Source organism: Ailuropoda melanoleuca, chromosome 1 (assembly GCF_002007445.2).
Source record: "Ailuropoda melanoleuca isolate Jingjing chromosome 1, ASM200744v2, whole genome shotgun sequence".
Lineage (NCBI taxonomy): Eukaryota > Metazoa > Chordata > Mammalia > Carnivora > Ursidae > Ailuropoda > Ailuropoda melanoleuca.
Window position 1 is genome coordinate 66,708,698 of NC_048218.1, and position 16,197 is coordinate 66,724,894.

General features: G+C 40.5%; 1 protein-coding gene and 1 pseudogene across 1 annotated transcript in view; both read right to left on the minus strand.

The window, feature by feature from the left end:
* MUC13 (mucin 13, cell surface associated) overlaps positions 1-16,197 on the minus strand; it is a 53,390-nt gene that overhangs the window by 25,177 nt on the left and 12,016 nt on the right. The window contains exon 3 of the mRNA XM_034670772.1: positions 3,625-3,716. Within this exon, the coding sequence (XP_034526663.1) occupies positions 3,625-3,716 (92 nt within the window). The remainder of the gene's footprint in view (positions 1-3,624; positions 3,717-16,197) is intronic.
* LOC117795515 lies at positions 14,375-14,451 on the minus strand (annotated as a pseudogene).

The window sequence follows — 16,197 nt, forward strand, 5'->3', positions numbered from 1 at the left end:
CACCATGCCAGGACCCATCCTTGGGTGAGTTGAAGAAAAGTCCCTTCAGACTTACGGGGGTGGGGAAGCACCCCACATTACACTAGGACAAGAGAAAACTAAACCAAGCCTCAGTGGAGCTGAACTCTGTTGTTTTCTAATGGAATTTAATCAGATAAGTGCCTATTCTTGGGAATTTGGCTCCTATACCCCCAGCTGTCAGTCATGGGGGAGGTCAATGACCTTTAACTTGACATTAAAGGCTTGAACTCAACTGGCAACTATCCCAATAATCTTTAACCAGACATTCTTTTTGATTCTTGGTCAAGTTACCTATGAAATGTCTCTTCTGGGGTTCCTGGGAGGCTCAGTCGGTTAAGTGTCTGCCTTCGGCTTGGTTCATGATCCCAGGGTCCTGGGATCGAACCCCATGTAGGGATCGGCGCTCAGAGGTGAGTCTCTCTGTCTCCCTCAGTCCCTCCTCCCCCACTTCTGCACTTGCTCTCTAATAAATAAATAAAAATCTTAAAAAAAAAAAAAAAGAAATGTCTCTTATAAGAAGGAATTTTTGATTTGGCTTTCTAAGGAATGGTTTTCTCTATGACAAATTTGAAATAAAACCTTGTCATGTACTCACAAGCAATTCCCTTCAAGGTTGCTCAGCATAGGAACCAATTAGATACTATGACTGTAGGCCTGTTTCAGGGCAGAGATTTAAAGAATGATAAAAATTGCTGTTGGCAATGGTGTATGACAAACAGACCTTATATACAGCCTTTGGGGGAAGGGAAAGTTAGCCATAAGTAATACAGACCTTTAAAAATGGACATATCCCAACTGCTGGAAAGATGTTAAAGTAGGAGGATCCTGAGCTCATCTGGTCCCATAGACATGCTGAGATAACAGCCAGATTAGTGCAACTAACTCTGAAAACAACCCGAAGACTGGCAGAGCAGACTTTCCACAGCAAACTGTAGAGAGGCCACATTGAGAAGGGGAGGAGGGGCAGAGACAGGTTGGGAACCAAACCCCCAGCAGGACTAACCACAAGCAGGAGGGATACCAGGAGCACGGAGAAGAGGATCAGACACCACCCGGCACGGGAGACCTGCACGGGGAAGACGGGTTCCTATAACATTTGACTTTAAAACCAGGGTGCTTAACTTTTCAAGTTTCATAATAATCAGGGCTTAGCTCTGGGTACTTAAAAAATCACCAGGCTTAGCTCCGGGAGAGCTGAGGGCGAGAGCAAACGGAGTCCCCACCCTGTAAGAGCCGGCATGACCACCCCACCGAGATACAGCAAAGAAGCAGCAGTTTGAACAACGCCTGGGGTATATGTGAAGGAGATTTACTAACCTCAGAACGGGTGCTGGAGGGGCAGCGTTCTTTAGGAGACTTCTCCAAGAACTCAACAGCTGAAGGCACCTTCCCCCTCTCCACCTGCCCGCTTAGGTAGCAGGACACTTGCAGAACCAGCAGGAACACTCTCTACCTAGCCCGCCAGCACCTCGAGCCCCACCCCCAAGGTCTTGTACAGCCTCCCCACCCAACTTGCGCCACTCAGCAGGAGTCCCTCCAAAGCAGCTTCTGCCCTGGAGTGGAGATGATAACCACACACACCAGTGTGCCTGCAGTGCCAGCAGCCAAACTCACATGTTAGGCCACAAAACAAGTTTCAATAAATTAAAAAAGATTGAGACTGTATCATGCATCTTTCTGACCACAGCAGTAGGAAGCCAGAAATCAATCACAAGAAAAAATGTGGAAAGAACACAAATACATGGAAGGTAAATAACATGCTTCTAAACAATGAATGGGTCAACCAAGAAATCAAAGAGGAAGTCAAAAATTAAAAATAGAATTGCCGGGGCGCCTGGGTGGCACAGCGGTTAAGCGTCTGCCTTCGGCTCAGGGCGTGATCCCGGCGTTATGGGATCGAGCCCCACGTCAGGCTCCTCTGCCATGAGCCTGCTTCTTCCTCTCCCACTCCCCCTGCTTGTGTTCCCTCTATCGCTGGCTGTCTCTATCTCTGTCAAATAAATAAATAAAATCTTAAAAAAAAAATAGAATTGCCGTATGACTCAGTAATTCCACTACTGTTTACCTAAAGAAAATGGAAACACTAATTTGAAAAGGTACATGCTCGCCTATGTTCCTTGCAGCATTATTTACAACAGCCAAGATAAGGAAGCACCCCAAGTGTCCATCCATAGATAAATGGATAAAGAAGATACGATATATACATGATATATATGCAATGGAATATTATTCAGCCATAAAAAAAGATGAGATCTTGCCATTTACAACAACATGGATGGACCTAGAAGGTATTGTGCTAAGTAAAATCAGTCAGTCATAGAAAGACAAATACCATATGACTTCACTCATATGTGGAATTTAAGAAACAAAATAAATGAACAAACAAAGAAAAAAAAGAGACAAACCAGGGAACAGACTCTTAACTACAGCAAACAAACTGATGGTTACTAGGGGAGAGGAGGCTGGGGGGATGGGTGAAGAAGCTGGTGATGGTAATGAGCACTGGGTGATGTATAGAATTGTTGAATCAATATTGTACACCTGAAACTAACATAACACTGTATGCTAATTATACTTCAATTAAAAAAAAAAAAGAAAAGAAAATGGACATATCCCTTGACCAGCAATTCCATTCTAGGAATTTGTCCTAAGGAAATAGCTAGACATGTGCTCAAAGACATTTGTACAAGGATGTATCACTATTATTTTTCAAAGAAAAAATGTAAAATGGGGTGCCTAGGTGGGTCAGTTGGTTAAGCGGTCTGCCTTTGGCTCAGGTCTTGACCTCAGGGTCCTGGGATTGAGCCCCCTGTCCGGCTCCCCCTGCTCAGCGGGGAGCCTGCTTCTCCCTCTCCCTCTATCCCCACCCCCCACTGGCTCATGCTCTCCTCTCTCTCTCTCTCAAATAAATAAAATCTTAAAAAAAAAAAAAAAAAAAGAAGAAAGAAAGAAAGAAAGAAAGAAAGAAAGAAAGAAAGAAAGAAAGAAAGAAAGGAAGGAAGGAAGGAAGGAAGAAAGAAATGCAAAACTATATAAATGTCCAAAAGCTGAGCTTGGTTAAAACAAATTGGGTGAATTCTTGAGAAAAATATTATGTAGTCATCAACACAAAGGAAAATTTCAACAATCCTGTATTTTTACTAAGTGTGAATAAAGGACAAAGTAATATATACAAGGAGGTACTGGACTTGGGTTCCACCAGCCAGTGTTGAGTTTACATTATTTCCTTCATTCACCAAATACTTTAGAGTCATATAAGTGCCAGACACTGTCCCAGGCTCTGAGGTTATAATGATGAACTGACAAGTATTTCTGAGATAACTCTGTGCAAAGTGCTATGAAGGACACATTCAGGATGTGGTGGGAGCATGTATCATGGAAGAGCTCACCTTTTTTTTTTTTTAAAGATTTTTTTATTTATTTATTAGAGATAGAGACAGCCAGCGAGAGAGGGAACACAAGCAGGGGGAGTGGGAGAGGAAGAAGCAGGCTCATAGCTGAGGAGCCTGACGTGGGGCTCGATCCCATAACGCCGGGATCACGCCCTGAGCCGAAGGCAGACGCTCAACCGCTGTGCCACCCAGGCGCCCCGGAAGAGCTCACCTTGAAACACTCTACGAAGTGCACGGCGAGTGCGACACCCAGCAGAAGCCAGCACACAGTGGGCACGCAATAGCCCTCCCCTGGCTGACTTTCTGCAGGGGTGTGAAAATAAGAGACGTCATTTAAAACCGAGCTGGGAAGCCCTTAAGAGGCGCTCTCACGCACATACCACTCCCTGCAGCTTGTGTAACCAGCAGGAAGAAGGAAGATCATTCTTATCTTGATAAGGGAGGACAGTTTTCACATAGGAATTTCATCGCCTGCTTTTAAAGAAGGAAGATCCCTGCCCCCACCGAAAAGCACTAACCACTGCTTGCAGCCAATGAGAAACTGCCACAACCTCCAACTCTTGTTCTTCTCCAATGAACTTGGTTTTGTTTTTTTTTTTAAAGATTTTATTTATTTATTTGACAGAGAGAGACAGCTAGCTAGTGAGAGAGGGAACACAAGCAGGGAGAGTTGGAGAGGAAGAATCAGGCTCCCAGTGGAGGAGTCCGATGTGGGGCTCGATCCCAGGACTCCGGGATCACGCCCTGAGCTGAAGGCAGAAGTTTAACAACTGAGCCACCCAGCCGCCCCTCCAGTGAACTTGTGTTCAAAACAACCCTCCCTGATTTCCTCCTAAAAGCTAATAGAAGCTGACCTTCCCCTCCATTTGTCTCTGGATTTGCCTGTGGTTGGCCATAGTTGCCAATTCTTCTGTTACTCCTACATACTCGTATTTTGTTGGTAAAATAACCAGCTATTTCATTTTTGAGGTTGACGGGGACAAAAATCCCCATTTCTGCTCCACTCAGGGAAGCAGCTGCCTCCTAGGGCAGAACCAGAAACTACTCTCCCTTTTGACCTCTTGCCCCGGTGTGGGACCTGCCTCTCCAGGGACACTTTTCCTTCCTGTATGGAGACTTCTCTCCCAGTGGCCCTGGTTCCTCTCCCCAGAAGGCTGCTAGTGTCTCTGTAAATCGTAGGGACGGAGGGCAGGAGGTGGGCCGCCATCTCTGCAGAATTTCTCTCCAGAAGCAATCTCGTCCTGCTGAGTCAAGCTCTCTAGTAATCATCTGCCTGCAAGTATTTGTAGTCCTTCGAAAAATATTTCCACACTTCCCAATAATGCCTTCTTAGAGGGTCAAGTAAATACGTGGGTTTGTGAACTGAAAAACTACCAGTGGGGCACAATCTTTGGGAGCCTTTTCTCCTTGGAGAAGGACTTTAAGTTTTTGTGGCAATACCCTGGTACGCTCTCAGAGCTGGGCTCCCAGGATGGTGTCTCCAAGTGCACCCAGCGTGGAATGGTGAGGAAGGGGGTTTTCCCCAGCGCCTCATCTCAGAGGATTAAAAATGAGCTAGCTATCACTTTACAGTCATTAGGATGGCTATAATAATAATAAACAAACATTAATTGCCAGTGTTGGTGAAGATGTGAAATCAGAACCCTCATATACTGCCAGTAGAAATGAAAACTGGTGCAGCCACTTTGGAAAACAGTCTGATGATTCCTCAGAATTAGACAGAGTTACCATGTGGTCCAGAAATTCTCCCTCTAGGTGTATTCCTAACAGAAATGACAATATGTCCACACGAATACTTACACATGAATTTCATAATTCATAATAGCCAAAAGATAGAACCCAATGTCCATCAGCTGATGAATAAACAAAATTGGTACATCCATACAATGGAATATTGTTCTGTCATGAAAAAGTGGTGCTGATACATGCTACCATGTGCATGAAGCTTGAAAATACTATGCGGAGTAAAACAAGCCAGTCATAAAAGACCACATATCAGATGACTCCATTTATAGTAAATGTTCAGAACCTGGCAAATCCTTGGAGACAGAAAGTGGACTGGTTATGGCCTAGGGCTGTGGGGAGGGAGGATTGGGGGATGATGGCTGAGAAAGTGAAGGTTTCTTTCTGGGATGATGGAAATGCTCTAAAATTAGTTGTGGTGATGCACTGAATTCAGTGAGTGAATTGCATGGTATATAAATTATATCTCAATAAAGCTGTTACCAAAAAAGAAGTAGGAGAAGCAGCAGGAAGAGAAGGAGTTGGAGGAGAAGGAGAAGAAGAAAAGTAAGCCCAGGGGCGCCTGGGTGGCTTAGTCAACTAAGTGCCTGCCTTTGGCTAGGGTCCTAGGATCCAGTCCCATATCGGGCTCTGCGCTCAGTGGGGAGTCTGTTTCTCTGTCTCCCTCTGCCCCTGCTCATGTGCTCTCTCTCTCTCAAATAAGTAAATAAAATCTTTAAAAATAAATAAAAATTTAAAAATAAATAAATAAATAAAGTAAGGGGGGTATGGATTAGGTAGTGCCCCAGGGCACTTTGAGAGAGGACTGAGAAAGGACATTTTTATTCACCTGCAGATAAGCTTTTGTAAGGACCACAATTCTTTATAGTTCAGAAGAGCTATAGAAATATAACTATTGATATTAATAACTTACTTTGAAAATGCACCTACCACATACCGCCATTCTACATACTTTACACTTATTAACTCAAAACCATGAAGTAGATTTACTATCATAATAGCACAGGTAGGGGCGTGACTTACATCAGGCTCAGCAAACACTTTCTATAAAGAGCTAGATAGTAAGTATTTTAGGCTTTGTGGGCCAAGAGGAAAAATTGAGGATATTATGTAGACCTTCACAGAGGAAAGAAAACAAATTTTCAAAAATTTTATTGATGAAATTTAAAATATAATAATAATCAAGCACCATTTTTGATAATACTGGTTTACTAATAGAAGAGTAGACTTCTTTGGCGGGGATAACTATTTTGCTTAATTGAAGTTCAAAGTCAGGTTCCCGATCATCAAAATTGATCACACATGTTAAACTGTTAATGCTGATTTATAATGAAATTTTATGTATTTCATTTTGAAAATGTCTGTCCATGCAGATAGGTACTGCCAAATGCTGACATCAGCCCATGAACATGTAATTGTAAATAAGTATATTCATTGCTCGGAAGGCAGTTACAGAATTCTGTTAAATTCTTCTATTGGTGGTTGCCTTTTAGCATGTCATTATATTGCAAATTAATCACTTCCAATTGAAATTTAGGAACCAGGTCTCCTCAATTACATACTAAAACAGATTTTGGAATATGGAAATTTTCTTCACATTTGTGATGAAGCCTGAAAAACACCACTGGAACTGTAGTTTAAGTTCAAAAAATATGTCGGCTGCAAATTTTTATGGAAAGGAAGATCTTGCTTCTCATTTTAACTTTTGACCACACGGGGAAGTATAGAAAACAGCTATACATTACTTGTGAATTATACAACAATTAGTTCTTAAAATGACTTCACCACAGTATAAAATCTGCATGTAACTGTTGTTTTGCCTTGTAGTTGTAAGTTGAGTTTATTAGGAACCATTATTAGGTTTTCAGCAAAAGCTAACTTCAAAAGCCATTCTGTTTGATAGTAGTGGTTGAGAATGTTTCTTCTCACTCAGAAATATTTAATTTCAGCCCTGCTCTCCAAAACTTCCAATAAAACTTTACAACTGCTAAGCCATCAAACTGCTTTATCGTAGGGTAAGTCAGGATACTAGCTTCTGTACCTGATAAAAGCGGGGTGCCTGGCTGGCTTAGTCAGAAGAGCATGTGGCCCTTGATCAGGCTTGTGAATTCCAGCCCCACGTTGGGTGTACAGATTACTTTAAAATAAAAAAAAAAGTCTATAAAAAGAAATTCACAGAACCAATGATTATTAAGTCAACTGAGTGCGAATAAATTTCACTGTTGACACTAATGGTTCCTTAACACATGATATATTGAAATATTGTCCACAGAATACTCATGAATGTTACAATGAATTACCATAAGCTTTCTTTCTTTATCTTTTTAAGTAATCTCTATCCCCAACGTGGGGCCCAACCTCACAATCCCAAGATGGAGAGTCACATGCTCTACTGACTGAGCCAGCCAGGTGCCCCTAATTACCATAAGCTTTAAATGCCTAATGTTTTCACACTTTGTGAATGAATCCAACCATAGCTTTTTCTGCTCCATATTCATTTCTACCACCTTCAACTGCAACATATCTTAGTAGATTCTACTTCAGTTTATACTGAAATAGTGTTTTCTCAATTTCTTTGAAAATATTCTTTAAAAAAAAGCTTTATCAAGATTTAATTCACCCATCATACAATTCACTCACTTAAAGTGTATAATTCCATTTTTTAAAGATTTTATTTATTTATTAGAGAGAGAGAGAGAGAGAGAGAACACACATGCACATGCATACATGCACAAGAGGAGAGGGGCAGAGGGAGAGGGAGAAGCAAACTCCCCACTGAGCAGGGAGCCTGATGCTGGACTCAATCCCAGGACCCCAGGATCATGACCTGAGCCCAAGGCAGATGCTTATCTGACTTAGCCAATCAGGCACCCCTCCATTTTGAAAATATTATTTCCTATAGTTGTTCCACAGAGGCTAAGTCTTCAGTCACTTCCAACTTGTCACTGACTCCTTGAATAAACAGCAACTGAGTAGTACCAGTACCAATTATCAATCATCAAGAGCCAGGGAATGTCACTCAAAGGTATTTGTTAATTGACTATTGATACTCCTCCCAGTGTTCTCAACTATCTGAGCAGCTGTTTATTTTTGCTGAAACAGTCTTAAACAGGTGTCTTTCCTCTGGACACATTTCTTTGACCAATGCAATCAAACACAATTTAATTAACTCATCCTTAAGTCACTTTCCTTGCTTGACTAACAAATGAGCCACTTGGTAACTCTCTTTGATTGCAGCCTCATTTTCATTATTTAACTTTATGAACACATTCTGCTGTAATGAAATATTCCACTTAAAATTCCCTATTTTTTCTGATGGTTACTTTCCTGTGAGTTGGGAATACTGTGATATGTCTTTAGTCTGGTAATAGTAACATAATCTATTATTTTAGCCCACATATCACATCACCATATAATAAGTAATGCTTTGCCATCTAGTTTGGTAACAAAATAACCCATACTGTGATTTAAAGCATGATATTTGAAATCCATTTTTCTCTTCTTGTTTTGATGTGATGGGTATGCCTTGGTAATTTTTTAAAATATTTTATTTATTTATTTATTTGAGAGAGAGAGCACAGGAGCCAGGGGAGGGGCAGAGGGAGAGGGAGAACCAGACTCCCCACTGAGCAGGGAGCCCCATGCAGGACTCAATCCCTGGACCCTGAGATCACAACCTGAGCTGAAGGCATACGCTTAACCTACTGAGCCACCCAGGAGCCCTGCATTGGTAATTTAAAAAAGAAAAAAGATGTCCTGGTAAGACCATGCACATGGCACTTGAAACATTGTTGAGTTCCAACTGCATCACTGCCATATGTGTCATGTGCCAAGGAGCAGTGCAAAGTAATGAGATAGAATCTCTGTCTTGACTCCTGGACTCTGCCATAAAATTCATATAGCCAATATGTGAATGAATGTGTGTGGCTATGTACCAATAAGACTTCATTTGTGGACACCAAAATTTGGATTCCCCATAATTTTCACATTTTATAAAACATGGTTCTTTTTTTGTGATTAAAAAAATGTAAAAATCACTCTTAGCTTGTAGGTCCCACAAAAACAGGCAGCTGGCTGAATTTGGCTCACAGGATATAGTTTGCTGAGTCTGCTCTAGGGTGCAATCACCCCAATAGAGTTAGGTCCTCCCTCTTCAGGGAAGGAACTCATCCCTGTCCGAAAGCATTCTGAAGATTGACGTAGGGATCAGTGCTCACTTTTAACCTCCTAGAAGGACTACAAGACTTGCCCTCCATGAGAATGTCACAAACCACCATCTTCTAGAGCTTTCTCCAGGTACTGAGTTAATAATACAATGCATCCATTGTCTCCTTTAACTCAACCCTGAGAAGTTAGTTCTATGGGCAAGTTTTACAGACTAATGACCTGAGTCTTAGAGAAATTAAGTAACAAGGGGATATGTGACAGCCCTGGGACTACATTCCAGCTTCCAAAGGCCATGCTCTACTCACCATGCCACACTGTTCCTATGTCATCCAGACACCTGTTTACGTCTGTCCTACATCCCTGCCCCTGTTCTCCAACCCGGCCCTCTCGCAGAATCACTGGCAACTTCTCCCTCCACTATGGAGTTCTGCCGTGTCACTCAACATAGCTGGGCTTGCTGCCCTTGCCCTTTCTCATACGCTTCTGCAGCTCACATGTTCTCATGACACATACTTTTGATGACATGTGTCCTGGAAATCACAATACATGAGATGTCTAGACCCTGAACCCTTATCTTAACCATCCCATGAACCAGTTATGTAAACTTGGGAAATCTGCCCCTTTCTGATCTTCGGTTTCCTTATCTGTAAAACTGGACTGGTGGGTGGAGCGATATCATCATTTCCTGAGCTCCTCTCCAGTTTTAACTTTTCATAAGTCAGCTGATTCCCTGCCATGTTTTATTACCCACATGTAGCCACATCCCTTCATTAGTAAGAGTTACAGAAAGTTATTAGGCTGATAAACCCAGAGAGGCATTGACCCTGAACCTCACTTTTAAGGTATGTGACGCAAGAGTCTATTAATAAACATGGCACCTCTGAAATGCCAGCTCGTTGGCACATACACAAGGACACTTAAGAACAAATTAACTGAACAAAGAGAACAACTTGATCTTCAGCAATATACACAAACTGAAGAGGGTAGAGGATGGGGAATGATGGAGTTGGGGGACGGCTGAAATGGAAGCCAATGCTACCCATATTTATTAAGCACCTACCGTGTGTTAGCAAAAGGGTATAGAGGTGGATAGAAGACACACAAATAAGACTGACGTCGCTGCCCTTGAGGAGTTCACAGTCTAGTGGGTGGTAACCAAAGAGCTAAAAATAGGAATCGAGGAGGACTAGAAATGCAGGAGTAATTGCAATCAAGTTAGGGGACCTTTTGACTGATCTGCCTCTGCGGAGAAGTAGGCTGAGAAAGCTTATTTTATTGTGATGTCTATCAACTGGGGAACAGAGAGCCTCACAGGACATTAATGGCCCAAAGCTTTCATTATTCCTGAAAGTTAAACTGACTTAGTTCCTTGGATGCAAGTGTAGTGTTGACTGGCAAGGGAGTGCAAAGGATGTCCCTCTCTCAATTTTTTGTTTTTCTTTTGTATTATTACCTGAGTATAAATTCCCAGAAGTAAAATTACTAATTCAAGGGGTAAAAATTTTAAGGCTTCGAGAAATTGTTGCCAAGTTATCTTCTTAAAGATTTACATTAACTTACACCCCTCAAATTTTCCTTTCGTTCAACAGCATGAAGTACTTTCATTTTTAAAATTTGGGCACATGGGTGGCTCAGTGGGTTGAGCATCCAACTCTCAGTTTTGGCTCAGGTCATGATCTTAGTGTCATGAGATTGAGCTCCACATTGGGTGTGGAGCCTGCTTGAGATTCTCTTTCTCTCCTTCTGCCCCCACCCCTAAAAAAGAAAAAAAAAATTAGGCTTTCTTTCCTACCATGGTAGGTGAAAAATGATACCTCAGTATTTAAATTCTAATTGATTTGACCACTATGAGGGTGAACAGACTCCATATATTTGTTAGGTTATTTGTAATTCCTGTTCATGATTTTTGTCTCCTGTTTTAAGGGAAGGGCTATTCATAGTGTTCTGATTAAAATATATGAGCTTTTTATATATTTTATGGACTAAAGCTATTAACCTTGGTCAGCCCTTCATTGTCATCCAGTCTTTCCTGCTTCTAACTCCAAACCCACAGGCTATAACACATAAAAAAGTCCTCCAGCCGGTACCCTCCCATCCTGGGGCTACCTGCCAAACAAAACCTTAATTCCAGGTCAGCCTTGGCCCTCTTTGTGCTCTAATACCCACTGCTGAGTTCTCCTACAGGGAAATTATTTTATGTGAATACTGCTGCCACCATAAGCCCACTGTCTCAACCTCTGTCCAATACCACCGTTCTCTCCTCTCCTCCTTTCAGTCCCTCCACACACTTGCCTTCTCTTTCAGGAGGAGACTTTGTCGTCTTTTTTTCAATTGAAGCATAAGTGACATATAACATTGTACTTGTTTTAGGTGTACAATAAAATGATTTTATATAGGTTTCTATTGTGAAATGATTACTACAATAAGTTTAATTCACATCCATCCCCACGCATAGTTACAAAAATACTTTTTTCTTGTGGTGAGAACTTTTAAGATCTACTCTCTCAGCAATGTTCGTGACAATGCCTCTCTTGTTCTAAGGTGATTCTCAACTTGTTTCATAGATTAGGAGGTTGTAGGAATATGATAACTAATAATAAATTCAGTAAAGTTTCAGGATTCAAAATTAATATACAGAAATCTGTTGTGTTTCTATACACTAACAACAAAGTAGAAATTAAGAAAACAATTCCATTTCTAACTGTATTAAAAAGAATAAAATACCTAGTAATAAATTAAACCAAGGAAGTGAAAGACCCACACTCTGAAACTATAAGACATTGAGGAAAGAAATTAAAGATGATACAAATAAATGGAAAGATAAACCATGCTTATGAATTGGAGGAATTAATTTTATTAAATGTCCATACTACCCAAAGTGATCTACAATGCAATCCCTATCAAAATACCAATAGTATTTTTCAACACAAATAGAACAGATCATTCTAAAATTTGTATGGAACAACAACAACAACAAAAAACCCTGGATAGCTAAAGAAAACATGAGAAAGAAGAACAAAACCAGAGTGTCACAATCTCAGATTTTAAACTATTCTACAAAGCTGTAGTAAAGAAAACAGTATGGTACTGGCACAAAAACAGACACATAGATCAATGGAACAGAACAGAGAGTCCAGAAATCAACCCATGCTTATATAGCATTTAACCTATGACAAAGGAGGCAAAAATATGCAATAAGGAAAAGAGAGTCTCTTCAATAAACGGTGCTGAGAAAACTGGACAGCTACATGCAAGAGAATGAAACTGGACCACTTTTTTACACCATACACAAATAAAAACTCAAAATGGATTAAAGACCTAAATGGGAGGCCTGAAACCATAGAATTTCTAAATGAAAACATTGGCAGTAAACTCTTGGACATCAGCCTTAGCAATATTTTTTTGGATCTGTCTCCTCATGCAAGGGCAACAAAAGCAAAAATAAACAATTGAGAGTACATCAAATTAAAACCTTTTGCATAATGAAGGAAACCATCAACAAAATGGAAAGGTAACCTACTGAATAAGAGAAGATATTTGCACATGATATATCTGATAAGAGGTTAATAATCCAAAATATATAAAGAAGTCATGCAACTCACTACTAAAAAGAAAACAAGCAATCTGATTAAAAATTGGGTGGAGGACCTGCCCGAAGAGATATTTTGCCACGGAAGACATACAGATGGCCAAGAGACACAATGTTCAGCATCACTCATCAGGGAGCCTCAAATTAAAAATACAGTAAGACATTACCTCACACCAGTCAGAATGACTAGGATCAAAAAGATAAGAAATAACAAATGTTGGTGAGGCTCATAAAGGAAAGGGAACCTTTGTACACTGTTGGTGGGAATGTGAATTGGTACAGGCACTATGGAAAACAGTATGGCTGCTCCTCAAAAACTTAAAAATAGAAACACCATGTGATCTGGTAAATCCACTTCTAGGTATTTACCTGAAGAAAATGAAAACACTAATTCAAAAAGATGTATGTACCCTTATGTTTATTGCAGCATTATTTACAATAATCAAGGTATGGAAGTGACGTATCTATCAATAGATGAATGGATAAGAAAATGTGGTATATATACACAATAAAATATTAGTCATAAAAAATAATGAGATCTTGCCATTTGTGACAACATGAATGGACCTAGAGGGTATTATGCTAAGTGAAATAAGTCAGACAGAGAGAGACAAAAATACCATATAATTTCATTTATATGTGGAATCTAAAAAACAAATTAATAAACAAAAAATAAAGACTCATAAATACAGAGAACTGGTGGTTGCCAGATGGGAGGGAGGGTGAGGGATGGGCAAAATAGGTGAAGGGGATTAAGAGGTATAAACTTCCGGTTATAAAATAAATAAGTCATAGGGATAAAAAGTACAGCAGAGGGAAATAGTCAATGGTACTGTAATAACTTTGTAGGGTGACAGATGGTAACTGTACTTAACATGGTGAGCATTTCATAATGTATATAAATGTTGAATCACTATGTTATACACCTGAAACTAATATAGTATTCATTATATGTCAACTGTAATTTTTAAAAAAGGATTTTAAAAAACTGATGAATAATATTTCCCTTCATAATATTTATAGCATGTTTATAATGGCTATATAATATTCTAGGAGGAAAGTAAGCATTTACCAATTTAGTCAGGTAATTTTTGACATTTAGGTTGTTTCCAATTGCTCACTCTTTTAAATCCTTGATGAACATCTTTTTGCCCAGAATGCTTTACATATATTGAATTATTCCCTAGGAGAAGATTCTCCCAAAGTGGAATGACTGGGTCAGTGGAAGTCAAATTCTTATGGCTCTTAATACGTACTGACAGATTTCAAAGGATTTTTTAATTTACTCACCCACCCACAATCCCTCATGAGCAGAACCTTTTCACCATATTCTCATTAGCATTAGGTTTTGTTAATTTCAGAGGTGAAAAGTGTTTGGTTTGAATCATACCAATCACTAGAGACATAGTTTGGTGAATGAAAGGACCCTGGTCTTTCAGTCCCAGCTTGCCACGTGATATTGGTCATCCTCGTGCGGGGGCCATGCTAAGCTTCGCTGTTCTGTTCCAATTTGAGGATATGTGCTGCTGAAGCGAGCACACCAAGTGATATTGGTCAACAAGTGACCCAACCCTTCCGAACGTCAAGTTTCCTCACTTATAACATAGCAATTATAATACCTAACATGCTATGGGCTAGAGGATGAAATAAGAACAACATGCCAGATGCTTGGTCCCCAGATAGGCGTAGTCTCCCTTCCTCTTCAGCAGTGAGAAAATTAATATTTTCTAGATCATGGGTCTTCTTGCACTTTCTCCTCTGTCAGTCATCTGTGCATGTCCTTTGCCCATGTATCTGTTGGGTTTTAGTAGGGTTTTTTTGTTTTGCTTTTTGTGTTCTAAGTAAGATCTACACCTAATATGGGGCTTGAACTTATGACCCTAAGATCAAGAGTCACATGCTCTACTGACTACACCTGCCAAGAACCCCAGTTTTTTTTTTTTTAAGTAATTTGTATGAGGTTTGGAACATCAATATATATTAACCTCATTCCATATCTGCTGTAAATCCATAGTTCTCACTGGCTTTTTAAATATTTTTCTTTATACACAGTTTATATTTTTGTAACAACTCTGTCCCTCTTTTAGCTAAGAATTGAGAGGTCTCTGATAATCACTGCTTACATCAAATAAGGGGTCCTTTCTCTGAGATTTTAGAATTCTATGTAAATATATTTCAATGAATTAGCAGAACCTGTGGATAAATAAGGAAACAGTTTACCAAAATATTCAAGTGCTCTTGGGATCCTTTTGGTCTTTGGACCATCAAGCTTTGTAAGGGACACTTAGGAGCTGTTGCTGATAGTGATCTCCCTGTTTGAGGCTGTCCAGCATCTTTGACCACCTTTCCATATGTGGGGGTCTCCTCCATCATGAGTCCTGTGTCTCCAATGTAGACACCAAGACCTTGCTTTTGCAGCCTCTTTTGTCTCTGGGATGCAGGCCTCTGACTTGGTGCCATAAATCAGAGTCAGGTGCACAGGACTTGTATTTAGAAGATAAGTGAAAGGAAGCAGCACCAAATGGAGTCCACTCTCTGGCTTTGAGGGGCAGCAGAAGCTGAGGTGTCAGCGTCCTGCTGGGGGTCCTTGGTGGGAGCTGTGGGCGTCTGTGCAGAGCAGCGGTGGCAGCATGGTTGTCTCTGTTGGAGTGCTCCTGCAGGGTCACGTGGCCATTGTTCCTGTCTGGGGATCTTCTGAGTCCCTGCTGGAGTTCTGTGAGCCACCTGATACTCTTTAAAAAGCCAAATGGAGTGGATGCCCACCTCTGCAACTAAGAACCCCAACTAATACAGGAGATTATTATAGTCAGGATTTAAAGCTCTTCTTCTCTCCAAGAAAACAATAATAATAGCACCTAGCATCCGCTGAGTACCTACAATATGCCAGGAAGTGTGCTAGGCCATATATGTTTGGGTGAGTGTATGTGTGTATGTGTACATATACACCCACACATCACTATATATGGCCTACATACATTCAACAATTCTGAAAATTATATATTATTGTCCTCATCTTATTTTTCATTATTTACTTTTTTAAAAGGTTTTATTTATTTATTTATTTGAGAGAGAGAGGGAGAGAGTGCGTGAGCGGGGGGGGGGGCAGAGGGAGAGGCAGAGAATCTCAAGCAGACCCCACAGCCCAGCTTGGAACGTGATGCAGGGCTCAATCCCATGACCCTGAGAGATCATGACCTGAGCTGAAGCCAAGAGTTGGGATACTTAACTGACTGAGCCAGCCAGGCGCCCCATCATCTTATTTTTTACATTAATAATTTTTTTTTA